Source organism: Ostrea edulis, chromosome 9 (assembly GCF_947568905.1).
Source record: "Ostrea edulis chromosome 9, xbOstEdul1.1, whole genome shotgun sequence".
In the NCBI taxonomy this organism is placed as follows: Eukaryota; Metazoa; Mollusca; class Bivalvia; order Ostreida; family Ostreidae; genus Ostrea; species Ostrea edulis.
In genome coordinates, this window is record NC_079172.1 from 5,354,329 (window position 1) to 5,381,768 (window position 27,440).

General features: G+C 36.5%; 1 protein-coding gene across 3 annotated transcripts; it reads right to left on the minus strand.

Moving 5' to 3' along the window:
- Positions 1 to 417: 417 nt before the first annotated feature.
- LOC125659472 (multiple epidermal growth factor-like domains protein 11) lies at positions 418 to 26,408 on the minus strand. Of its 3 annotated transcripts, none has more exons than XM_056148327.1 (7): positions 26,275 to 26,408; positions 11,540 to 11,592; positions 11,155 to 11,286; positions 10,502 to 10,558; positions 1,913 to 2,039; positions 1,764 to 1,816; positions 418 to 1,278 (listed from the first exon to the last, which is right to left on the minus strand). In XM_056148327.1, exons 1-7 carry the CDS (start codon positions 26,352 to 26,354, stop codon positions 776 to 778), a joined length of 1,005 nt encoding a protein of 334 aa, XP_056004302.1. In that variant the 5' UTR covers positions 26,355 to 26,408; the 3' UTR covers positions 418 to 775. The 3 variants fall into 3 exon arrangements, with proteins under 3 accessions (XP_056004302.1, XP_056004303.1, XP_056004304.1); XM_056148328.1 differs by having other exon boundaries at positions 10,502 to 10,548; positions 11,154 to 11,286; XM_056148329.1 differs by lacking the exon at positions 10,502 to 10,558.
- Positions 26,409 to 27,440: the final 1,032 nt, after the last annotated feature.

The following is a 27,440-nucleotide window of genomic DNA, read 5'->3' on the forward strand; positions in this document are numbered from 1 at the left end:
GCATCGCGCTCAAAATCACACGGCCTCTCACCTCTGTCGGCGCGGGTTCGAATCCCGCTTGCGCCGGTAAGTGAGAAACTTTCCCAGTTAACTTTCGGAAGGTCGGTGGTCTCTTCCTAGTTACATTGTATCTAGGTTCTCTCTTCAACCAATAAAAACTGGGCGCCACCATATAACTGAAATGTGTTGAGTGTGGCGGAAAACATCAATGAACCAGAATAATCAACGATCAATTCCTGCATTTTCGCCTGTAGAGTCGCACAGCAAACTTTAATTTGTAATTAAAAAGTTTGGGTGCTATAGTATGTTTTTTTAGAAAATGCAGGGTGAAGACTTTAACTTGAAATGTGATGGAATACAAGACTGAACTAATAATGTTGACGGCATCTCTTATTAGAGTGAAAAATCAAAAATGTGTGAATTTGAGAAAAAATATTTATTTGGTTGCAAGGTTCGCTGAGAGTATCGTACATTTTCTGATAAATATCTGAAAATGACAGGGTTGGTGCCCCTGAAAGTGCGCAAGTCTAGTTAACACGTGTATCCTTCGCAATAGGTTAAGACAGGGTACCGTAATGTCATGCGTTCATTGCTTGATGATGTCACGACTTGTGTCTTCTTTATGTCATATGGGAGTGTATAGAGAAAATAGATCTATTTTAAATACCCGTGACAGTTCCGCAGTATGAAAAGCGCTCTAATAAAGACGATCAGTTGTACTTGGAATATCCCGAAAACACATTTAGTTTTATATTTCGTTACTGAATGTGTGTATTTACATGCCATTTCCTATAACACTAAACCGAGGAGGGGGCAAATTTTCTATATTGGTTAAAGCACTGTCGTCATTCTGCGGATGTGTCTTTTCTAAAATAAAATATGCATTGCTTTCATCAGGTACATCAGCCGAGTGTCCTGGATCACAGAACTCTGGGGTATTAACATCGCCTCCGGTTTTAATCATCATGTATTTTTCGTCTATGTCCAATGGGCTTCTATTGCGCCTTTTTTCACCTGCATTGCGTTTGAATGACGTAAATCGCCTTGTTAGAGAAGGACTTGTATAATAAGAATCTTCTTCATCTGTGATGCAAGAGTAGGTTTGAGCTGGCGTGCTTTCCTCAGGTACTGGTGAATATACAGGTATGTCACTTACTATGACCTTCCCAGTCGGGTTAATTACGCAGTCTTTGCATGGAAGGCGAAGGCTCGATTTCGAGGTGTTTGGTTCACAGCATATCGAGGATAATTGTCCATCTACGTTCGAATGATTCCCATCTACGAAAGATTGAAATGAATATTCTTATGAATGCCGAAGTGAATTATAATATCAGAAGTTAATCAAGGTTTTAGAAAATATGGTTATTGGGAAAACTGCATAGCATTTTATCATTCTTTCACCAGAGGGCGCGTTATACACACTGAATCCACTTACACCTCTGTCAAAGTTTTTAAACGAGATTTATTTTTAATAGGCTATTGATTGATTAATTGAGGTTTGACACCATTTTGGCAATATTTCAGCCATTAAATTGCGGTTAACTAATTGAATTATGTTTGGTTGTGAGTCTTTCAGTTTCCCCGAAACACCCCCACCCCCCATGACCCTACTCTTTAATAGGCTAAGTGTATTTTCAAAATAATTGATTTCACTAATTTGATTTAAACCGATCTATTCCATGAAATTAAATAGATTTCAATGGATGCTCATACTTGAAATATATGACATTTTTGGTCCCTTCATACTTAAAACTAATTCATACCGTTGTAAACTGAAAATGTTGGTTTCCACGAACTCTTCACTTTAATTCCACGGCTGAAAAAAAATATAGGTGACTTTATGAAAACAATTTTACAATGAACTTCCCAACCTTTCATTTTCGTATATTTAATAAGTTGTTTGAGATCGTACCATCTGCTGATTCCTGCGACAACTATACAAACGAGTGCAAAGCTCCCAATTACACATCCAACGATTATCCAGGTTTGTGGTGATCGGAAGAATACTGAGAAATTGCTACTTCTCCATTTTCTGGCACCTACAAAATAAGCTTTTAAATATAAAACACTTGTTCGATTTTACCCATCGCAGTAGCCTGGGGTTTAAGGCACTTGTGTCGCAATAAAATGTCGGCGTTAAATCTTCGTAAAACATCCACCATCAGAAGTCGCAGACCTTCTCAAATATGTATCCAAGAATAGAATTCCCATGTCACGTTGGTCATCATCTTCACAAGTCAAAGGTTATTGATTCGTTACCTCGCACTAACCCTTGATATCAGTCACCATTTAAAACATGGGTTTGGGACAGAGGATGACACAATAAGCTAAAATTAAATCATCCAACAAGATTCCTTGTTTAAGATACAAGTTTGGTAAGAGCAAATACAGAAAGTAAACAATGGTCTTCGTGGAGTACTTTTCTCAACATCATGAACATTGCGTGTTGATTTTATAGTAACGTAATCAATAATTCACATTTTCTTCCATTAAAGAGGTTCGCACCTGACATTTGGAGTTATGTCAATGTTTTGAGAAGTGTATTTTGATTTCTACATTGAAAGAGAGTTAAGAAATTAATAAGAAAAAATGGGGTCGCAATGTTCGTTGTTGAGCTACTCCTCCTAGGCACCTGATCCCACCTCTGGTATATCCAGGGGTCCTTGTTTCTCTATCTTTTGTATTGCTTATAGGAGTTATAAGATTGATCACTGTTCGTTATCTTCACCTTTCATTGTTCTAAACATGACCTATTTGTCTTATCCTTAGTTCTTATCATTAAACGAATTTGACTCCACTTTTTTGGCACACTGTTTTACCCTAAAATAACTCTAAAACCTCATTGTTATTTCAGATTTCAAATATTTCGGTTGAGCATCACTGAAGAGACATTATTTGTTGAAATGCGCATCTGGTGCATCAAAATTGGTACCCTATAAGTTTTACATTATGACCTATTAACCTTTAAAATTGACTCGAGATTTATTCAATTAAACTTGATATGTCTGTTGGTGTCGCCACAACATAGCAACACAAATCAATCATTATTAAAATAGATACATAATCATGTCTTCTAACAATACAGATCCCGTGGGGATTCGGGATAGAATAGGTCCTCAGTACCCCCCTTGCTTGTCGTAAGAGATGAGACCGCAAAACGGAGGTCCCGTGTCACAGCAAGAGTGGCAAGATGAAGATCTCTCCCTGCTCAATGGTCATAAGCCCCGAGCATAGGCCTACATTTTGTAGCCCTTCTCCGGCAGTGGTGATGTATCCATATGAGTAAAATATTCTCGAGGGACATTAAACAAGATACAATCAATCAATTACATTGAGCCGTCACAAGCTGTAGGTTCTGTACCATATATTTAGACCTATACTTGGCGCCCGAAGCAGTAACGATGATAATCTGTAACGTGTCAACGCATACCGCGACTCGGGACTTCCTTTGTGATTCTCACTTGTAAAAGACAAGCGTTTCGCGAAAGTGCAACCAAAACCTACGTGTTAGGTTTGACGCGGCCATGGCATGAGTGGGACTCGAACTCACGACCTCTCGGTTAAAAAGCAAACTCTCTGTTACCAAGATATTGCGACTAGTTATAATAGTAATATCCGATCAATTGGCAAACATCAATTCTTGGCATATGCACTTGAGGTGAGTAACAAAGAATGAATGATAATTATCCTCGGAACAGATTATGCTACCTTGAGATGTAGATCCATTTGATTGCGTTTGTATCCGGGGAAATTACATTTAGCTTTCACTTAAAAACTCCTCTTATTTGAACAATGAATATAAATAATAACACCATATTTATATAGCACGCTCAAAGGTGCTTTTTATGTATTTTAACTAGATCATTGAAGAATGATATACACATTTTGTAATACAAAATTTAAAAAGAGTGTTGGGGTGGAGTCGACCCATGACAAAAAGGAACCTCGGCATATAATGACAGCGAGCTACACTAAATTCAAGAACTGGGGTTATAAATGAGAAGGTGAAGATAGCAAACAATGATCAATCTCATAACTCCTATTAGGAATACAAAATAGAGAGGTGGGCAAACACGGACCCCAGGATATACCAGAGGTGGGTCAGGTTCGCAATAGGAGTAAGCATCCCCAGTCGACCGGTCAAACTTGCCGTGAGCCCCCTATATCTGGATGTACAACCAAATGATTGGTATGAAACATGTCGGACAGCATTTAACCCAATGGCAGGTTTTAGTGGCAAATTATATCGTTATAACGTTCATAGCATTTGCGAAATACTGATTTCAATGAGAATATTGGAACCCCTGTAACATCAACCTGTTAGTCTGATGCGTCTGCTGCGATTTAAAAAAAATACATAATAATGTTCATTCTAATTGCAAGAATCCCGTGGGGATCCGTTTAGAATAGGTCCTCAGTAACCCTTGCTTGTCGTAAGAGGCGAGTGAATGGGGCGGTCCTTCGGATGAGACCGCAAAAACCCGAGGTCCCGTGTCACAGCAGGTGTGGCACAATAAAGATCCCTCCCTGCTCAATGGCCGTAAGCGCCGAGCGTAGACCTAAATTTCCCAGCCCTTCACTAGAAATGGTGACGTATCCATAAGTGAAACTTTCTCGAGTGGGACGTTAAACAATATACAATCATCCAGTCTAATACGCAATTTCCGAGGTGCCCAATAGTTCTTTCCCTTTGAGGAACTCTTACGCACAGTGAGACGCAAAACACGCGCAGTGGGTACAAATGCTTATCGTTGCCTTCATATATCATGCAACCACCCAAACTGCAGGGACACACAATATTAGTACGTTTATTAGTATTTAATAACTAGTGGGTATTGTTTGTTTGTTGTTTTTTTTGTGTTTTTGTTTTTTTGTTGTTTTTTTTTTACAAAAAACAACAACAAAAACAGACGTCTCCCCTTCAAAGTTTGATTGTCTAATAAAAGGGGCAACAATAATGAGTGCAAGCGTAAGAGGCAATAACAACGGCTTGCATCAATATTACACTTAAGAATGTTGTATTGATGTTAAAGGGTTAACAAGTTACTTGAGAAATGAACACATTTTAAAATCATTTGTTGACCAACACGACATCATTAGTTAGTTAAAGAGAGCTTTAGAAATGGGTCAAGATAAAACTTCCCTGCAATGCATTTAACCATGATCTCATCTCGTCTGCATTCCAAGGAATGGGTCACGGTAAAAAAAAAAATTGGTACAGTACATCTTGTATTAAATCTTCTTTCCATGTTGTAAGTTTGAAAACCTAATGTCAAAAGGTTCTCAGGTTATGGTCTGGATTATACTTTGATGTAAAAGAGTGACCTTGACAATGAAAGTAGGTCAAGGTAAAAAATGTTGGTGATGTGCAACCCCAACCCCTCCTCAACATTGCCTTTCCATATTACAAGTTTGCAATCTTGATGTCAAACAAATCTTAGTTATGAAATCATAAAGTTTATTTTAAACACGACATTGAATGAAGAAATAAGTCAAGGTCAAATATTTTGGTACAATAAATCTTGTTTTAATGTCTCCTTTCCATGTTGTAAGTTTGAAATCCTAATGTCAAAGGGTTCTCAGGTTATAGTCTTGACTATACTTTGATGTAAAAGAGTGACCTTGAATGAAGAAATGGGTCAAGGTCCAAGATTTTGGTACAGTACATCTTGTCTTAAAATCTGCTTTCTAAGTTTGAAACCTAATGTCAAATAGTTCTCAAGTTATAGTCTTGATGTGAACGAGTGACCTTGACACTGTAAGTGGATGAAGGTCAAAAATGTTTGTGGTGTGCACCCCTCTTCCATATAACCTCTCCATATTCCAAGATGTCAAACGGTTGTCAAGTCAGCTTTTGGCCTGGACTATATTTTGACATAAAAATTTGACCTTTTATAAATGGGTCAAGGTCAAAAAATTTAGTGGAATTCCCCCTTTCCCCCTTCCTATATTTTAAGTTTGAAGTATTAATGTCAAAGCGTTCTAAAGTGATGGTCAATTCATGTTTTTCTAAATTTGACCTTGAATGAAGAAAGGGGTCAAGGTAAAAAAAAAATTGGTGCACTCTTCCATATCATCTCTCCATATTCCAAGTTTAAAGTATTAATGTCAAACGGTTGTCAAGTCAGCTTTTGGTCTGGACTATATTTTGACACAAAAAATTGACCTTGACTTTATAAATGGGTCAAGGTAAAAAAAAAATTGGTGGAATTCCCCCTTCTCATATTCTAAGTTTGAAGTCTTAATGTCAAAGGGTTCTAAAGTTACGGTCTATTTATGTTTTTTTTTTATTTGACCTTGAATGAAGAAAGGGGTCAAGGTCAAAATTTTTGGTGCAATGCACCTTGTATCTCTGTCCTCTTGCCACGTTCCAAGTTTGAAATCGTAATATCAAAGGGTTCTCAGCTATTGGCCTGGACTATATGTTGACGTAAAAGATTGACTTTGTCTTTATAAGTGGGTCAAGGTCAAAAGTTTTTTTTGGGGGGGGGGGGGGGCACCCCTCCTCCATACCATCTCCTTATGTTCCGAGTTTGAAGTCTTAAAGTCAAAGGGTTCTATAGTTAGGGCCTGGACAAAATTTGATTGAAGAAGAAAAATGACAAAAACGATATGTCTCCCCTTTGAATGGGAGACATAATAAATTAGCTCAAACAAAAATCGATAATCACCATTTTTCTTTGATTAAAATATCACTCGTGCAGAGGAGGAAATAAAAAATAATTTCATATTCAATTTAATGGCCTAATTCAAACAAATATTATTCTTGATATGGTCAGTTTAATGTATACCAACGGTTGATATAAACAAAATTTACACTTTCATTACTTCTATTCCTATTTATAGCTAGTCTATAGTATATGTATACATCTTGTACCCACCCAAGCGTTCAACAGAACACTGAACGTACCTCCATCACAGAAAGGCTGATATCTCGGAAGTTATATACATACCACAGTAGTAACAGCAGAAACTGCATTACTTTATAGTCCATGATGCGTTCTATACGTTCCCATTTTATCTGTTCACTCACCCCGAGTTCAGCGTTCGCTCTCCCTTCAGAGTTTGCGTTCACCGTTCACCAACCGCTCGTGTTCACCTTTCACAAAGCGTTCATCGTTTGTTCACTATGCGCTCATTGTTCAGTTTTCATTGTAATGTAATTCGGGGTGAAAGGATCGATCTTTCTTACGACAACAAAATGAGAAAAGAACGCATGCAACGCGGTAGAAGGAATTTTACGGATTTTGAATACATCATGAATTTGTGTCGTATAAAGTGTTGACATGGCATACGTTTTGATGTTGCTGATTTAGAAAAAACTCTTGTGCTTTCAAAGTTATTTAAACGTTCTTTTGACGTTTTCAGAATTCACCTTTGATTTACATCAAATATTAGAACGCAATGTACGTTGCCCAGCATATATTTTTTTCCCTTTTCTGTGTATCTGTACATGTAATACTGTACACAATGTATACATGTATGTAATTTGTTTTAATTGCGCATGCGTCCTGTTCTTCCATCAGTCACATTTTAGTTAATACCCAATCACCTTTCAGTTCACTGAATGGCAGAGTTTCATCCAGTGTCAGAAAATCTAACCGACATCCAATATTTTTGAGAAAGCAAATTTACAGATTCCTAAAGATATATAAATAACGATTCAACCAAGTCTGTTCTGTCAATACTTATTTCTCTCATATCTACGTATGTAAGATACAGATATTCTATGAAAGAAAGGTATGAAAGATATTTCTATCTTTCATATCACGTGACGTTTATCTTTCATATCCCATGACGTCATAATCAATACACAACTAGCCTGCAACTTACCTCGATTGACGAACACTAGCCTAGCGTCTGAAAAGCTCTTGTACAAAAATGACATATTGTAATGTCCCTGATAATCTCCAGGTGTATGTGACCTGACACAAAAATACGCATTCCTTGAACAACTACCGCTCACTCAACAACACGTCAACAGTCACAAATTCCTCATACAAATGCTGTAGAGTACATCTATGTCATCCGGTGCATTATGCCATTTCACAGAAACCCAGCCCACACGGTACCTCCACATTCACTCTGTCAACGCCTACTGTCCCTACATGTGTCTCAGGTGAAATAAGCGCCTTCAATGTCCATGAGACTCGAGTACTTGCACGCGTGGAAAATGAAAGTCTAGCCATGCCCATATCCACCAACAAAAACCACTTGGAATCTCTCTTCACACACTCGTCATTGAATAACTGCTCAATTAATATCGATATCAATGCTCCTCTAAGAAAAAAACGCGCAGTTGTGGATTCATATTCTGATTAGGTCTGTCAAAATGTTTCGCGCTGATGGACTGTCGAGTTACGTCACGCATCACCCTGATTATTGATTTATTCAAAGAGGAATAACTCTAATACAATTCACTTACACACTCGTCGGCCTATTTTTTGTCGGCAACGTAGTTGCCAAATTGAAGGTCGTAGAATTCGATTCTGGTGTTATTTTTAATGTACAGCGAAAAATTAATTAATTGGAAAATTCTCAAAATGGCGTCGCTAAGCACAAGGGAAAAGGAAAACTTCTAGAAATATGAGAGAAAAATACCCTCTTATGAGTTGCCATGGAATATTAAGGTGATTCCACCCTCGGGGTTGCAAAAAAGCGGTTAAAACCTCGGCGAAGTCTCGGGTTTCACACCTTTTTTGCAACCCTTGGGTGGAATAACCTTATATTTCATGGTTACTCATAAGAGAGTCTTATAATCTTCTTCTGTTTCATTGGATGATAACACATTCTATCAACTCTTCATTAACACAACAAATTTAAAATGAATCAATATTAATAATGTATATTCACGATCAATTTCTGAACATTCGCAATGTTCCTGTAGATCGCTACATGTGACCAGGACTACATCGAAAAACCATTCACGGGACATTTGTGGAGAAGGCAATTCGGGGAGTAAAGCTTTAAAAAATAAATAAATATTGCTTTCCCTATCTGTAAAGATTTTGCGCAGTGTTAAAGTACATTGGTTAAAACATATTTTGAGATAAGCAAGGTAATATGCAATATGTTACTGGTCAACATGTTTAGAATTCCTTCAGTAGAATGTATGTGTATAAATAAAAAAAAAATCTGCGATTCTCGTAATTATATTTCACCATCTTTTAAACCCTATGACGTACAAACCATGAATTGAAAAAGACCAGAATACCCTTCGATTGTATAACGATACATGTACACAGAACACATTGTACATTAAAAGTTTCACAATGGCTTTCATTCATTAAGTTTTAATCATGCAATTTTGTAACAAATGAAGAAAATATGTGAAGGAACAAAAAGAATACAATGTTAAGAGTAGACGAACCCTTGGACACATAAGAGATGGGATCAGATGCTTAGGAGTAAACCTCCCCTGTTGACCGGTTACACCCGCAGTGAACCTTCCATCTTGACAAGGTAAACGGAGAATACCATAGTCAAAATCAGTATGTAAAAATACGGCCCAACAGATGGAATTTAAAACGTCTGACAGTATTCGACCTAATGACAGGTTGTATTTCCAAATATTAAAATCATCATAACGACCATAGAATTTGTGCTTCGGACGCGACATGTGAAGTAATTTTCTCACAAGATATAGGATTGGTCTAGCAAAATCGTTGCCTAGCAACAAAGAAACACGCTGTACAGGATGAGTAGGTTCAACACCTATTATAACTGTTCAGAAATTAAATTTGATTTGAGATAAATTCTATGTAAGGGAATATCAATAACACCTAGCTCCACACACTGTTATAAAACTGTAATAAGTCTGCTCAAATAAAGGCATATACTCTATGACAACAACTTAAAAATCTGAACAGGTTTAATTTCACTAAAGCATCGAGTGCAACAAATTACTGAGACAAAATGAGCTTATATAGCCTCCATGATTGAACAGAAATTCACCGAGTGTCAGAACAAAACGAAACATCCTATCATGTTAAAGTTCTGTACAAGCAGGTGGCTGTTATTTGTCATAAGCTTAAAACAACCCAACTTTATGACCAACGGAATGACTTTAAGTTCTCCATCGTCAGTTTACCACGTTTAAGTTGCGATATTCCATTACACTTGCATATGGTGTCTATGTGGCTCCAATGATTCGATACGCAAGAGCCTGTTCTTTTCAAATCGAGGCAGGCTTTATGATACAAAGGTTTCAATAATCTCGTTTAAAATCAGCGTTTCACAGATTGTATGTTCGTTATAACGATATAGTTTGCAATAAACCTGTCATTGGGTAATACTGGCTGACGTGTTTGGCCGTTCTTTACAAATTGATTTTGACTACGAATTACTCGGTAAATCGACTAAGATATAACGATTGACCCAACTTGTCAAGACATTGTTTGTATTTATTACTTTGATCTAACACCAGCGAAAGCTTCTTTGTCAATATCAATAAAATAGACACCCGATTGTCAAGATAAATAAAACATATCCATGTACACACCAGAATTATCTTGTACTGTGACGTCATCACCAAGCTTCGTATATCCCCAAGTTCGTTCTTTGAAAGAAATATATTATTAGTGATCGTCGATGCAGTGTGAGTGACAGTATATTTGTATTACGTTCGCCCTCTAACAAACAGTGTTTCTTTAATCTTCCAAATCGATTTTTCACTTTTTTTTAAATGGCCAAAATAAAATGTCACCGACTTTACTTATAGCTTTATATCAATCTGCATATCTGATTATTCATTTAAGTTATATCAATCTGCATATCTGATTATTCATTTAAGTTATATCAATCTGCATATCTGATTATTCATTTAAGTTATATCAATCTGCATATCTGATTATTCATTTAAGTTATATCAATCTGCATATCTGATTATTCATTTAAGTTATATCAATCTGCATATCTGATTATTCATTTAAGTTATATCAATCTGCATATCTGATTATTCATTTAAGTCACATGTATAAATGCTCATTACCATCACACCATCCGTGTACTAGCTTTATATCAATCTGCATATCTGATTATTCATTTAAGTTACATCTATAAATGCTCATTACCATCACACAATCCGTGTACTAGCTTTATATCAATCTGCATATCTGATTATTCATTTAAGTCCCATGTATAAATGCTCATTACCATCACACAATCCGTGTACGTGGTGACATGTTTCGTTACAATCTGCGGGACACTTCTCGTTACAAAAAGGACCGAAGAATCCCTCCGGACACATTGTAGAGCAGTTGGTTCCATACCATCCATCTTGACATGCTAAAAATAAGCAATTTCATCCTACGTTAACAGGTAACGTGTATCTCTACTTTAAGAAGAGTTAACTGTATCATCACTGTATAATATATTAATATTTTGTCAGATATTTCATCATAAGATTTCCAAACTTAGCTTCTATTACACTCCACGATAACAGATTTATTCAAATTGATGCTTGCATGGAGAGTAAAAGACAGGAAGTATTATCAAAACTCTTGACATTATACAATTAAGACATTAAGACAGTACTTACGGATGCAGATATTATTTACTAGTCTGTAATTTTTACAACATTCAGTCTTGTGTCTGTAAATATAATATTAAGAAAATGTGTACCGTTTTGAATCTCGGGGAATAAAACTAAAAAAGGTAGTGGGGATTGATTGTATCTTGTTAAACGTCCCTCTCGAGAATTTTTCACTCATATGGAAACGTCACAAAGACCAGTGAAGGACTTAAAAGAGGTATAGCGCATTTGCTGACGAAAAGGCCGACTCAGAAATCTAAATGGAAAACGGTTCAAGCCCAGTATTCCGACGGTCCGATAGTCCGACGGGCCGGTAGTTCGACGGTCCGATAGTCCGACATGTTGACCATCACCAAAATGTTAATTAATAGAGTTAAAATGTATTCATGTCAGGCATTATTTTAAGGAAATTACCAGAAACCGTCAAAATCGACACGGCCTGATTATAAATCAGACAATCAATTTCTGACCAAAATCATTCAAGTGTGAACTTACGACGACGTAGAAAGGCCATATATAAATATATTATTCGTTCGGACGAATTAGCTATTTGTTCGCACGAAATAGAAAATCGTAATTCGTTCGGACGAATTAGCTATTTGTTCGGACAAATTAGTAATTCGTTCGGACGAATTATGGATTTGTTCGGACGAAATAGACATTCGTTCGGACAAATTAGCCATTTGTTCGGACGAATTAGCTATTTGTTCGGACAAATTAGTAATTCGTTCGGACGAATTAGCTATTTGTTCGGACGAATTAGCAATTTGTTCGGACGAATTTGTTATTAGCTATAAGGCAACGTTTGGGGTCCCAGAAGTGTAAGGAGGGGGCACATTCATACTCTTGTCTCCACTCCCTACTTTTGAAAGTGTTAAGGGGACACGAGCAGGCGCGTGACATCGTTTTTAAAAGGGGGAAGCTGGGGGCCAGCCAGAAAGGATTAGTGGGAGGGGGGGGTAGCCGAACCAAAAAGAGTTTTAACATGTAAAAAAGAAGAAAGGAAATTTTTTTAAAAAGTGGGGAAGGGAAGGGATCAGCCCCCGCCCCCCTTCTGTTGCTACGTCCCTGACGAGTATCCGCTGTCAGCCCTCCCTACAAGCCTATAGATATCTGTATATATGTATACCTACATGTATCTACATAGCTCTCTATAAAGACACGATGAAAATGTTCCTTAAATTCAGCATACATACATACATACAGACAGACATACATACAGACACACACACAGCGAGTAGGAATGAATGAACCCACGGGTGATGGAGAAAGGAACGAAGCGTAATTAACCGTGGGCTTCCGACGATGCCGAAATATATACATGTAGATGTAGGTGGGTACCTGTAAAGTGCGAAACGAAACGAAATCTACCGAAACGAAAACCCACCGAAATGAAATGAAACAGATTTTATAACCGAACTCTTTTATTAGAAATGGTATCTTAGGCCCCTGTGAAAATTACCACATATAAATAAAATTCGCTTCCCCTTTGATATAGGCTTTCAGCTTGACTGATACACAGTTTTAAAAGCTGGAAAGGGGGGTTGGGGGTTGGGGGGGAGGTGGTGAGTAAGCAAAATGTACATATCTGAAGTTGATTAAATAACATGTGCAATTAGTTTCAGATCAATAAATTTCAGAACGGAGAGTTACAGTCTCAGAGGTCTGGCGAAACACACTAAACAAGGGGTGGGGTCGCTGGCGTTGGATCCGCTTTTGGGTATAGATACATTGTTTTAAGAAACTGGTGTCTGAGAAATTTGAAAGCAGGAAGAGCTCTTAACCTTTTATTTTATCTCTAACTGCTGAGGTGCGAGTACTTTCAATAATGGAAAAAGTTAGATAGTATACCATATTATATGAATGCAATTCGGTAAAATATATGTGTGTTATTAAAAATAATTATTGATATGTAGTGAGTCTAAATATAACTCTATACATTTGTTTTGTTGCTAGGACGGGGAATTGAAAACGGGACGGAAATCAGAATTTTTTATGCAATAATATCAGGAGGAGGTCAGCATTTTGTAAACTCAAAAGGCTTATGAACAAGGGAAGCAGAAATTGCAAAGAGAACGGGAAGGCAGTCTCAGAATCCACCGTTTGATATACTACATACAAATACACAATATCCACATGTATACATAGATTTGACTTTAGAGCAAAAAAACTGAAACGTGTATTTATGCCGAACTGTAACCCTCTGTTCTGAAATTTATGGATCCGAAACTAATTGCACAGGGTATTCAATCAACTTCGGATATGAACTTTGTGCTTACTCACCCTCTTCCAACTTTTAAAACTTTGTATCTGTCAAGCCGAAAGCTTACCACAATGGGGAGGCAAATTTTATTTATATGTGGTAACTTTAACAGGGGCTTAAGATACCATTTTTAATTATTATAACTAATAGAGTTCGGTTTTACACCATTTTTGATTATTATAATTAATAGAGACCGTGGGACTACTGTACCGTCGGACTATCGGAGTGTCGGACTATCGGACCGTCGGACTACCGAACCGTCGGACTATCGGACCGTCGGAATACTGGGCGGTCACCACCTTCCACATGCGGAGCGAACGCTTTAACCTCTCGGCCACCGCGGCAGTCCGCATTGAAAAGTGGGAATTCAGTGACACCAGCTGGTTTCGCTGCTTTACCTATCTTTATCAACTTTATATCGCGGATCTATCTTCCAAGACGCGAGGATTCATTTATGAGAAGATTATTCTACACTTAGATCATGATTAATACGATGCTATCGCCGTTTAAACGATCCTAACACCGACAAATGAAGCATCACTTGAATTAGGTCGCCGCCTCGCCAGTCGATTTCTTTGCGCATGGCGTCAACACAAAACACACAAAATTCCATCGTTTAAACGTCGATAGCATCGTATTAATCATGATCTATTTGTAGAATTATCTTCTGATAACTGAATCCTCGCGTCTTGGAAGAGGTAGGTAAAGCAGTGACACCAGCTGGTGTCGCTGAATTCCCACTTTTCAATATGGAGTCCGTTCTGACTCTCCCCCGCACATGTCACAATGTAAGTCAGAGGAATCTTGGATTAATGGTGACAGTGCAGTACTGTACATGGTGTCAGACGAGAGGGAAGAATGTTAGCGATGTAGTACCCCAACCAGAGTTTGCTTATATAATGTTGAATGAATTTGTAAGTTTTTCAATATACAAGACATTTTTATGCAAAGAAAATCTACAAACTAAGTAGATCTGTACCTAAGTAATATGCGATCTTCCCGATCCCGCCTAGTCGTTCATGAGCGAATCTCTCTTCTAACGTTCAATGTATCATTATCGAAGCATCGTTTTGATTAAAAAGTGTAATCTATATCATTGGTTTTTTTTTTTTAAAAATCGCCAACATATACAGCGAATTTAATTCATTAAAAAGAATTCAAAGGGAGGGGGGGGGGGGGGTTGTCTCTCATCTAAAGAATTATGGTGCGCCGCTCGTGTACAAATTAGTGAAAACAAAAGATAATTTAGTTGACTAAATATACAGGTATAGATGTTTTTACTGGGCTTCTAGTTCGATAATTTGTTTCTGATCAATTCTGGAAAATTAAATTATTTTATCAAAATTTTATTTTAATTATTCCTTTAAAATGTAATTGTCAAAAAGTTTTAATAATGTTAAAATTTGTTTATAGCAGAGCTCCAGATAAAGTTTTACCAAAAGAGTATTTACCCCCTGATTTTCAATTCAATGAGTATTTTGCTTTCCAGAAAAAAATTAAAAACGTATCTCGAAAAACCATTAATCATTTGCTGTTAAGCAATTATCATACAATTTGATCAGCAGTTGTCTGATACATTAAAATTCAATTTCTCAATGATACCTCTCAATACCCCAATGTCAATCAATAGTTCATATCAAAAGGAACTACCAAGGATATTCCCCCAGAAAAGTTCATGTATTTATTGTACAACATTGAATAAATTTTATAAACCCCAGACCAAACAAATAAGACTATTTGTCATTATTTTGCAAATTAAATTGTTATTAATGAAAAACTATTATTTTCTTGACCAAAAGTAAACAGTTTTAAATTGAATTTCAACAGAAAAGAAATCCAGCAAGTCTATGGAATTCAACATTTCTCCGATTCTGCATTCTTGACTTTCTTTGTGTTTCTTGGCTTGTATGGTTGCATCAACCTGCTCCTTCTTCTCCTTTTCTTAGCTTCCCACAATGCCACTGAATTTCTGGGGTTGAATGTGAGCAAGCTCTTCTCATTTAGAGCAATGGAAATTAATGTATTCAAATTTTCGGTTTTAATAGAACTTCTGTATTTTCATTTGATTCTGTTTTGAGTGCTAAAACTTCTCTCGCACTCAACACTGGTTACAGAAACACAAAGGGCGATGGTGCATAGCTTAGAAAATTCGGGTAACATGTCATTTGCCCTGATAACTCTTTTGCAAACAGAAGACAGTGGCATTTTCTTGTATGATCCTAATAGCATTCCATTCAACATCGGCCACTCTTCTTTCAATTTTTCTGCATCGAGTAGACCCGAGACCTGGTTCATTTCCTCCGTATCCTGTGAGAATATCCCCATGTACTCTTCTTACAGTTTTCTCCTCTCCATAGAACACACCAAGAGCTTCCAGAGCATTGGCTGAATCATTTTCCTGCATCATTCACAACAGAGGGTTCTAACAATAGACTAGTCATTAAAAATCTGACTGTCTTCTTTTCTGAATCTATGCCTGATATTTTTCTTCACCTGTACTATGGATGTTTCTCTAAGACTATTGAAATCTGCTTAAACTTTTTCTGAATAAGAAGTCAGCTTTTCTTCCTTCAGAAAAGTAACTCGTGAATCGTCTTCAGTTTGAAGTGTGATGCAGCCTCTTATTTCTCTATGAGTGTTCCTAGTGTAGTATCCATCAAGGGTTGAATATCACTGAAGACGATATCTTGCTTTTGCAGCTGTTTACTTAGACAGCCTAGAACTTCACGTACATCAAGTACAAAAGCAACAAGTAACACAGTTTTGTATTGCAAAAAGTATTTCAAAAGTCCCTGAGCTTGTGACTGTTTGTCTGCTGCAAGTGTGGATAGTGTAGCCAACACTGAGTTATATGATTCAAACGCAGCTTCAACTGCATTTTTCAACCCGAGCCATCTAATTGCATGAGGTTCTTTAATGGTAAGTTCAGGCTCTCCTAAGAGTTTCTGTATTTTTGCCAGTTTTATTGTGCGGTTACTTGATCCATGCATGTAGAGATACAATGCATTAAATTTCTCTGAATTTAATAAGGACTTGTTCCTTTTTTATTGCATCAACAATAGCAAGATTCAGACGATGTGCAATACAGTGTGTCTGCACAACAAATGGAGAAAATTTTGATTTCATTTGAACACCAACCCCTGTTTTTATACCCATCATAGTTGATGCCCTGTCTGTTGCTAGAGAGACTAGATTCATTAGCACCAAGCCAAACTCATTTAGACATTGAACAACTCTTTGAACAATGGTATGTGCTTTTCCATCTTCAATGGAAACATTGGCTAAAAATTTTGTTACAGCTTCCCCTTCTTTGACATATCGAATACAAAGTGATAGGTGTTTTTGGACAGTTAAATCTGTACTCTCGTCAACCATGATACCATAGAAGGGGGATTGTCATTGACAATTTCTCTTTGAAAAACTGTCGTAATGCAGCTCTGGATTTCTGTAATTGTATCCAAACTTAAATTTTCATATTTAATTTGGGCCCCATTCAAGTTTTGTAGCTCAATCAAACTGTTAACTTTGTCATTAGGGAGTTCTTCCTTGGCTACATAAAAAATTGTTCGGAAGAGTTTTTCGTCACTATCGCTAATGAAAAGGGACTTACTTGCTTCAATATCTAAAATTTGCCCTTCGTCTAACTTTTCTTCGCTTGAGATGCGAGTCAAACTTGTTTTTTCAGCATTGACATGCTCTCGACAAGTATTGTCTTTCTATTGCATTTCTTTGAAAATTAGACGATCCTTGATCTGCCCAAATTGTTTGAACTTTGCTTTCCATGCAAATTCTACAAAGGAGAACTCTTTGATTTCCCTCACCTCTTACTTCTAACCAAGGGTAATTTTTCCTCCATCTGTCTATCGTTTTCTCTGCGACACTTTCTGCGCCATGTTTTTTTCTTGCATCAATCGCTCTTGTGATGAGATCATCAATGATTGACAAAACAAGTTTTTCAGTGCTTTTGTCATTACCTACAGGTACATCTTTACAAAAAGGCAAACAACGATTTGTTTTGAGTTGAAATTTTCTTTCGAAATCTGCCAGCCATCTTTCAAACATGTCATAGTCATCTAAACGCTTTTGATAGTGGTTATTTTATCCAAGCGCTGGGTTAACTTGATTTGAATGATTAGATAATTCGTACTTGTATTGTATAAAAGTACGCATTACTTTGGGAGTGAAAAGCGTATTTACCTTTGCTAATGCGTAATTGTACGCCTAGTTTTAAATTTAATGCATATTTGATAAAATTTAATGAGTATTTACGCGCATACGCATCTTATCTGAAGCTCTGTATAGAGTATATTGAAAATGCACATTTAAAAAAAATATGATTACAATTTCAGCATATATTTTCATAAACATTCATTTATGCACAATTAAATTCATATATAACATTTTGCATAAGAAATTCTTTTAGCGTAACAATTTTTTGAGTAAGCCATTAAAAAATAATCCCTTGGTAGACAAAACTTGGTGTAATAGCAGTCTGGTGGTAAACCTAATAGTATATTCTGTTCTATTGTTAAGAGGGGCCTCCGTGGCCGAGTGGTTAAAGCATCGCGCTCAAAATCACACGGCCTCTCACCTCTGTCGGCGCGGGTTCGGATCCCGCTCGCGCCGTAAAGTGAAAAAGTTTCCCAGTTTACTTTCGGAAGGTCGGTCGTCTCTTCCCAGGTACCTTGTATCAATCAGTATTGATAGAAATTGAGTTCCAATGTTTGCTTTTTAGCTACATCCATTTGGTAACCACAATGAGAGGGATGAGTCGTGCTATCATCATATGAGGAACCATACCAGGAAGTGCAGATTTCTTCCTTATGGCCACATGGAAGTCAAAACTGTTTTCTGGATAATTGTTTGCTTTTTAGCTACATCCATTTGGTAACCACAATGAGAGGGATGAGTCGTGCTATCATCATATGAGGAACCATACCAGGAAGTGCAGATTTCTTCCTTATGGCCACATGGAAGTCAAAACTGTTTTCTGGATAATAACTCAAGTACATTGCATTCTATATGGATACGTACAAAGAAGGGAAGATGCCTATAAATTTGGGGGTCAGGTCACAGATCAAGGTCACAGTGCATGGAAATTAGAAAATGCTGATGCGGGGGCATGTTTTAAACATTCTTCAGTTATAAATGAATTCGTATTGTATATATGCATATATTATTTATGTTTTCTGACTATTTATTATATAATGAAATAAATATATAGAATTTGTAAATGTGAATTGAAGAATACACATTTTATAACAAATCGTATATTGTTATTGTTTAGAATGTATGCCAGTGTAAGAAGGGGGTGGGGACACAAAATGGTTCAAATCTTTGTTCCAATGTACACTACCCCCACACATTTTCTCATTTAAATTAAGCAAAAATATTATTCAAATTTACAGTGTATATTATTAATTTTAAAAAAAAGTCTGATACAGATATTCTCCGTAGGTTGATTTCTCTTTTCTTTTTTTTTTTATGAAATAGGTCTTCACATTTGTTTGATATTTTACCAATTATGTTAATATTTGATTTTTTTGTAGAATTGGTGATATATTTTATGTAAAAGTTATCGAGATAATCAATTATGCTTAATTTTTATAAAATGAAAGAAAGTCAAGATTATTCTACCCTTAATATTTGTTTTATAGTGTGTTTCTTGTGAAAATTAAGTTTCAGCAAATGGGCAACTTTGAAGGCCTGTAATTCTTTACTGCAAAAATAATTCAGGTGTAAACGGTCATTATTGACAATTTGGTCATTGACATCGATCGGTCGGATTAGATGTAGTAAGAGTTCTGTTGATTGGTCGACATTATTATCGTGGGTTTGGTCTATTCGGGTAGTTGACAATTTAGTCGTCAAGCGCGGGACATTTCCACGATGTTCACGAAAGATGGCGGAGTGGGATGCAAAAGTTAACGCATACATAAAGTCAAAAGATGAAGGTCTCCTGCCGTTTAAATTCGAACTGTTGAGATATTCGGTTTCTAGCGATCATACATTGCAGTTTTTACGAAAACATGAAATCGATGAAATGAAAATACCCGAGGTTTTCAAAAAAAAAATGCTTGTTTGACGGGTGATCGATCTGCAAACACCAGAATCGAAAGCTAAACTTAAAGGAGAGGACCAGAGTCCTACTAGAAGTTTTGCACCAAAGAAGTTGAAATTTACATGCAGTGCTGACATGAATGATATTGCAGAAACATCTGAAGTTAAAAAACCGTGTCCTTCTATTGAAACTGAAATTGACCGTCTGACGGAAGAGAAAGAATGTTTAAGACAAGTAATTTGTCAGAAAAAAGACGATATTGTCAAATCTGAAATCTGCACCCGTTCAACCCAAACCATTACCAATCCCAGGTTTACCCGTAATGTTATTTGTGACAATTGCCACCATCGGGGTCATAGAGCAAGCGGAAATAAAGGGGGCATCAAATGTCCGTTTGTGCAGTGTGCTGGTTTCCATTATTGTGGTTTTGCTCAAAATCAATAAAATTAGACAAATGTTTACTAACAACCCTATTTAGTCATGCCAACCTAATATTAATTTTATTTTATTATTTTTTTGTTGCTTAATTACCTAAGCACAGTTTAACTTATTTAATTATCCACATTAATTCACCAAAATGTAATAAACTATATTTTTAGTTGCAAAATTATAGTGAAATTATACATACTATTTCTTTGGAGAATTAGGAGAAATATTCTTGTTCTGATGTAGCTCTCTGTTTTGCTGGTATAATTGTGTGTAACCCCAACATTGGCATTTGCTTAAGCTAATACTAAAAATTTGGGGGCAGGATTTTAAGTTTTTGATCATTTTTGGGGGGAGGGAGGGAAGGTCAGATTTTTTGTGTGGAGTAATTTAGGGTTGTGTCCAAATCTAGGACATGCTTTGTAAACATTGCCTCATAGAATTGTTTACATTTTTAAATAAAATTGTTATTGTTAAGGGTTCTCAAGATATGGAGCAGACAGTATATTCCAATGTCCAGTTTGACCCCTGACCTTTGACCATGTGATCTGAAAATCAATAGGGGTCGTCTTCTCCTGAAGATGTACCAAGTTTGATGTCTGTCAAGCGAAGGTTTCTCAAGATATTGAACGGACAGTATATTCCTGTCTAGTGTGACCCTTGACCTTTGACCATGTGACCTCAAAATCAATAGTGGTCGTCTTCTCCTGAAGACTTATCAGTGTACCAAGTTTGTTGTCTGTCAAGAAAAGGGTTCTCAAGATACTGAGCAGACAGTATATTCCCATGTAAAGTTTGACCTTTGACCATGTAACCTCAAAATCAATAGGGGTCATCTTCTCTTGAAGATGTACCAGTGTATCAAGTTTGATGTCTGTTAAGCAAAGGGTTCTCGAGATATTGAACGGACAGTATATTCCTATGTCCAGTTTGACCCTTGACCTTTGACCATGTGACCTCAAAATCAATAGGGGTCATCTTCTTCTGAAGATGTACTGGCGTACCAAGTTTGATGGCTGTCAAGCAAAGGGTTCTCTAGACATTGAATGGTCAGTATATTCCTATGCCCAGTTTGACCCTTGACCTTTGACCATATGACCTCAAAATCAATAGGGGTCATTTACTCCTTAGGATGTACCAGTGTGCCAAGTTTGATGTCTTTCAAGCAAGGGGTTCTCAAGATATTGAGCGGACATTATATTCCTATGTCCAGAGTAGATTGACCCTTGACCTTTTGACCTGAAAAACAATAGGGATCATCTTCTACTCATAACTAACCCACATATGAAATATCATTATCATCAAGTGAATGGTTCTCAAGATATTGAGCGGACAACACATGGTCTACAGACCGACCGACCGACAGATGCAAAACAATATGCCCCCTCTTTTTCAAAGGGGGACATAAAAAGAAAAAGGGTTGGATAACGAGATTCAGCAAATGAAATCATTTTTAAAGAGTAATAACTCCTCATGCATATCAACAGTTAGACCAAAACTATTAGCATCAAATCCTGCAAGATACAGAGGTTGAGGATGGAAACCAAACTTTACAGAAAGACATGAGATTATTGAAAGTAGCTACTGGTGGCAAGATTCCAAAAGTCAGTACACGAGAAGGTTTAATGTCTCTCATTGAGAAAGGTCAAACCAAGGTGTCATTCATTTGTGATATTGGTATTGAATACAGTAATAATGATTTAGATAAGTGTACAAAGATTTCTTCTATCAGTTCAGAAAAATCTACTACATCGGTCACTGCTGTCACGTGTGTTCAATCTACATCTGCGTGTATGAATGAAGCATTACATTCACCAAATATTCAGTCACCAATTATGCATATGATCTACAGTCCTCAATGGCCATGTATGGATTACAAAATGTACATTCTTTTTATGGGTACCCCTATGCATATGGCACTGGCAGCCCTTTCTATGGGATGGAAAACAGGTTTCCATGTTATCCAGCTGGAACAACAAGTACAGTTACATCAACAACTACTTCAACCAAGCAGCCACCATTGCCAACTGAGACATATCCAGTTAACCCTCTTTACCATTAGAACCATATCCAGAACCAAGCAAGGAGTAGTTGTACTTTGTTGGATATATGTTCCTGCTAATGATTGGACATTTTTTTATTTTCGAGTTTTCTGACATCATTTTATAAAACTTCTTTTTACTATTTTTTAGTGGGGTCACTTCTGTCAGGAAGAATTGATTAATTTACTTTTGTTTAAAAGAAGAAAATATTTGGACTCAACATTCTTGATTTATGTTTCATTAGGAAAGAATCCTTCTGAATTTAATTTGTTTAATGCAGTTTAGAAGAAGTATACTTTTGCTTTTTACAAGAACATGTATTACATGTATTCACCATGTTCACAAATTTAATTGAGGAAAATATTACTTCCCATTAAACAGCAGATATTGCCTATCATTTGATTCTGGATTTCAGACACAGTATTGTATTTTTATGTTTTTCTTACCAATAAACATGTATTTTTCAGATGTTTATATTCTAGAAGCAATATCATTTTATAAGTACATACAGGAAGTGAAAAACAAAGTTCATGCATAATGGAAAAAAAATGCATTAACTTTTAACATGTACAATAATGTTCCAAACAAAGAAAACATGAGACACTAAAAACAAAACAAATTTCTTCCTTCTGTAATATTTTTTGTGAGAACACTATAGTTTAACATTATTTGATTTTAACCAAATTCCAGAATGCTTTTGATTATCAAGGTTAAAGTTCAAGGACACTGTTGTACACAATGTTGTTTCATGGTGTTTTTTCCCTTGCGAACACTTGAGTGAACATCTTTGAATGAATTTTAACACCACTTGGCACCAGCTTAGATATTCTAGAACTATTCTAAAAATTATTCTGATTAATCCAATTCAATATGAAAAACCACTTGTAATTTTCTGTTACCTAAACTTCAAACATATTAAACAAAGTAAAAATATATTGGCGTTCCAATTGTATTTAATAACAAGTTTTATATACATGTATTTCTTCATAGCCCTTTTTACTCAAGAGGAAGGAAATAACTCTTACAAAATGTGTCAACTTCTACAATCCTTCCAATATGCACAACTTCTACAATCCTTCCAATATGCACAACTTCTACAATCCTTCCAATATGCACAACTTCTACAATCCTTCCAATATGCACAACTTCCACAATCCTTCCAATATGCACAACTTCTACAATCCTTCCAATATGCACAACTTCTACAATCCTTCCAATATGCACAACTTCCACAATCCTTCCAATATGCACAACTTCCACAATCCTTCCAATATGCACAACTTAATGTGGTGCTCTATTTAACTGTATAACAGGTTTCATTAAATTCTGTTGTGTTGTTTCAGATGTCCTGCACAATTGCTAACAAACTTTGTGACCTACATTTGTACATTGTATCCCCCCCCCTCCTTTTTTTTGAAAGTACAATGGGGGATTAAGTCAATAAACATATAAAATTTGTCCAATTGAAAAAAAAAATCCTTGTTATATCCACAACTACATATAATATGATGTGAAGTTTTAACTCTAAACCAAGTTTCATTAAATTCTGATCTAATTTCAGAGGATTTTGTCACAGACATGACCTATAACCTGCCTCTCCACAAAATAGGGGAGACAAACATTTTAATTTACTTACTAAAATGTTTTACCAATGGGATTAATTGAAAGCCTCTGTTAAATGTAATTTTTATTAAGACATAATTCAAGAACATAAAATGTCCCAACATTTTATTTTAATCTATATGTATCCACACTTTCGAAATAAACTTGGCAGAAATCTGGATGGAATGTTTCCATTACAACAAGTTCAGTAAAGTCTAATGTAAATAATGTGGGGGTTTTAACCCAACTCTCATCAGTTGAAATATATATTCAGCGACATTATACTCTGGGCTGTAAGGAGGAAGAAAAACCAATGATAAACCACGAGCTTGCAACATTTTTTCCAATACTGCCTGACCAAGTCTGTGGTGATGGAAGCCGCAATTATCCATGACTACGCAATCTCCACGGGCAAATACAGGGTTGTCCATGTCATTAGTTTGCTGTAATGCAGGATCAAAATATGCTAACATTTCCATAGCATTTGAAGGGCCTTCAAATCGATCATAATTCCAAAATATCCACAGCACAAGTATGTGGCGTTACTGGCATATTTTTGCACCTCTACCGCTCGTTCTCCTACTAGGGCATGTCCACAATTTCTATTGCCTGAGGTTTTGATAATTGGGGCTTCATCAAAAAAATGAATTTGCTCTTTACGATAACTAAATATTTCTGACAAGAAATTATTCACCCTTTGTTGATGATCATCTTTAGTGTCTCCGACGGCACGTTTTGTAAGACATTCCCAAGTGTTGTTTTTTTAATAGTTTTTTTTAATCATGCTGATCGATGGGACGTTATCCGCTGTACATATATTTCTTTCGAGCAACAATTTTTGTATTGCCTTACAATGTATACGAGGTTTCTTGTTTTTATGACACTCTATGAACGAAAGTACGTCTCGTGTCAATTAAATTGGGGAGCGCGACTTTCTCGTTTTTGGATGAGCAGACCCGGACATGATAAACTGTTGAACTATTTTGTAACATCCTCCTTTTGTAACATCTACTTGTTTGGAAATCTGGCCGAAGAGGGAAATTATTTTCAGGCAACTTTCATCGCTAACAGATTTCCCTTTGTGGTTAACATCCGCCATTTTCAATGTTGACAATTTGTATTTCTCTCCCGCCTACTTATGAATTTGATTGGTCGACCTTCCACGAAAGAACCTTAACTAAACTATGAATGAAATACTGAAGTATTATCGTTCACACTTGGAGTTATTTTTGCAGTAAAGTCCACAATAACATACTCTTATCTAATGTTTTAAATGTCGTTTTGATAAAGATGTATCAGTTAAAATGGTTTATCCAAAAAGTTTGACACTTTTGAAAAAATTCAAACCAGGAGAGAACATCTACTTTACACTTTGAAATTGCCGCGTTAAAAGAATCCGTAAAGCAAAGCCGTTATAAAATTTCTAACATGGGAATTATATGATTTTTCAACAGGAATTCATTTAGTTGAGAAACGCATTAAAAGATAATAACATGTATCAAATTGATTGATTGAATATCGTTGAACGTCCCTCTCGAGAATATTTCACTCATATGGAGACGTCACCATTGCCGGTGAAGGGCTGCAAAATTTAGGCCTATGCTCGGCGCTTACGGCCATTGAGCAGGGAGGGATCTTTATCGTGCCACGCCTGCTGTGACACGGGACCTCGGTTTTTGCGCTCTCATCCGAAGGACCGCCCCATTTAGTCGCCTCTTACGACAAGGACCTGTTTTAACCCGAATCCCCACGGGACGCATGTATCAGAATATTCATGCTTCACATTTACACTTACGTAGTATACCTACTGTATCGATAAAACACACAAACACACATCTTCCACAAAAAAAACCCCCAAAATTTTCTCAGTATTGGAGACATTTAATCAATTACCTGAAGTTCAGTAAATATAATTTTCCTAGCAAATTGAATTATGAAAAATATAATTTTTTCTGAAATGCATTAATTAAATCTGTGTATATTTCTATTAGAATTTAGCAAAGTGTAAATTTTTGTACAATTACACACACACACGTAATAAAAATAAAATATGATAATATATTCATATCATATTGGGGGCGAGTTGTCTCGAGACTTGTCTTGAGAGAGAGCGAGTTGTCCTGAGAGGGGTCGAGTTGTCCAGCATTCTTCTAAATCACTGCATTAGGACTAAAACTGTCATTTCAGTGGTATTAATTGTCTCGCTTTAATTTTAACGTCTGCGTGGGTTTATAAATTTCAAATCAAAATGTATATATATTTAATTAAGATAAACAGTCAATAAGGAAACAGGAGGTACATAATATCTTACTTACATGTATATATAATAATTGTATTTTACATTTACCTGTCCGAACAGTTCCCTGCACTTGTTCCACTGCATGAAACAATTAATATGCACAAACAAGTCGAAAGGAGCAAAAGCATGTCTACTGTACATTACATTACAAACTCAAATCAATTTGATGTAAATTTATATAGGACATCTACCAACTTCCCTTTCAAAAACAGGGAAATTTATTCTGGGAGGCACACATATAAATCGTATCGAAAAATATAGCATGACATAGAGAAATTATTGCACACTTTATTATACCTCATTAAAATTCGGTGTAATTTAACAAGACACGGTGGATGTTATTCAAGAAACATTTTTTTTTTTGCAATGCAAATCATATTTCATCCCTTCGGATGCCTCGCATTTTATTCCCATCGAGACAAAAACGTCCAAGGAAGATGTAAAATTGAGGAAGTAAATATACGTATATTCGTGCATTATACAGTGACAATTAATTTTCTGTTGTTTCCCCCCAATGGGTTTATTAGAAACCTTATTCCTTGCAGATAATGGGGATATGGTTGTATATTATTTAACGTCTCGCAGGAGAATCTTTCACTCATATGGAGACGATACCATTGCCGGTGAAGGGCTGCAAAATTTAGGCCCATGTTGGGCGCTTACGTCTTTTGAGCAGGGAGGGATCTTTATCGCGTCACACCTGCTGTGACAGGGGTTGTCAGTATTTGCGGTTTCATCCGAAGGACCGCTCCATTTAGTCTCCTCTTACAAGCAAGGGGTACTGAGGATCTATTCTACATGTAACCCGGATACCCATGGGATTTGACAGAGATTTGATGACAACCCAATGACTATAATTCGTGAGTTATGGCTTGGTTGAATGATAATCTCATGCATGCCCTTGTTATGATGAGAGGTGATGTAATACTAAAGCAGGAAGAAGCTATCACAAATATATCATCCCTACTCAATTCTACACGTGAGTGTGAATACTGGAGGTGACCTTCTAGAGAGCAACATCAATCAAGTGTAGAGTGTGTGTGTTAGGCAGGTACAGTGTGGCACAGTACCCTTGACCCGAGCTTTCCTTCAGCTTACACAATAAAATGCGCAAAATTCTTTTGATTTTCGGGCGTTATATCCCCATTGAACCCACAGTTGAATATTTTGAACTGTATTCCATAATTTTCAGTTTTCCAATAATTATTCTTTCT

What these genes read in the sequence shown, in the direction of transcription:
- LOC125659472 (XM_056148327.1), bottom strand. Translation starts at nt 26,354, where the DNA reads ATGCTTTTGCTCCTTTCGACTTGTTTGTGCATATTAATTGTTTCATGC. An exon ending in AGTAAATAATATCTGCATCC is followed by an intron (nt 11,287 to 11,539) that starts GTAAGTACTGTC and finishes GCTTATTTTTAG; the next exon opens with CATGTCAAGATGGATGGTAT. An exon ending in CGTACACGGATTGTGTGATG is followed by an intron (nt 10,559 to 11,154) that starts GTAATGAGCATT and finishes TTTCTTTCAAAG; the next exon opens with AACGAACTTGGGGATATACG.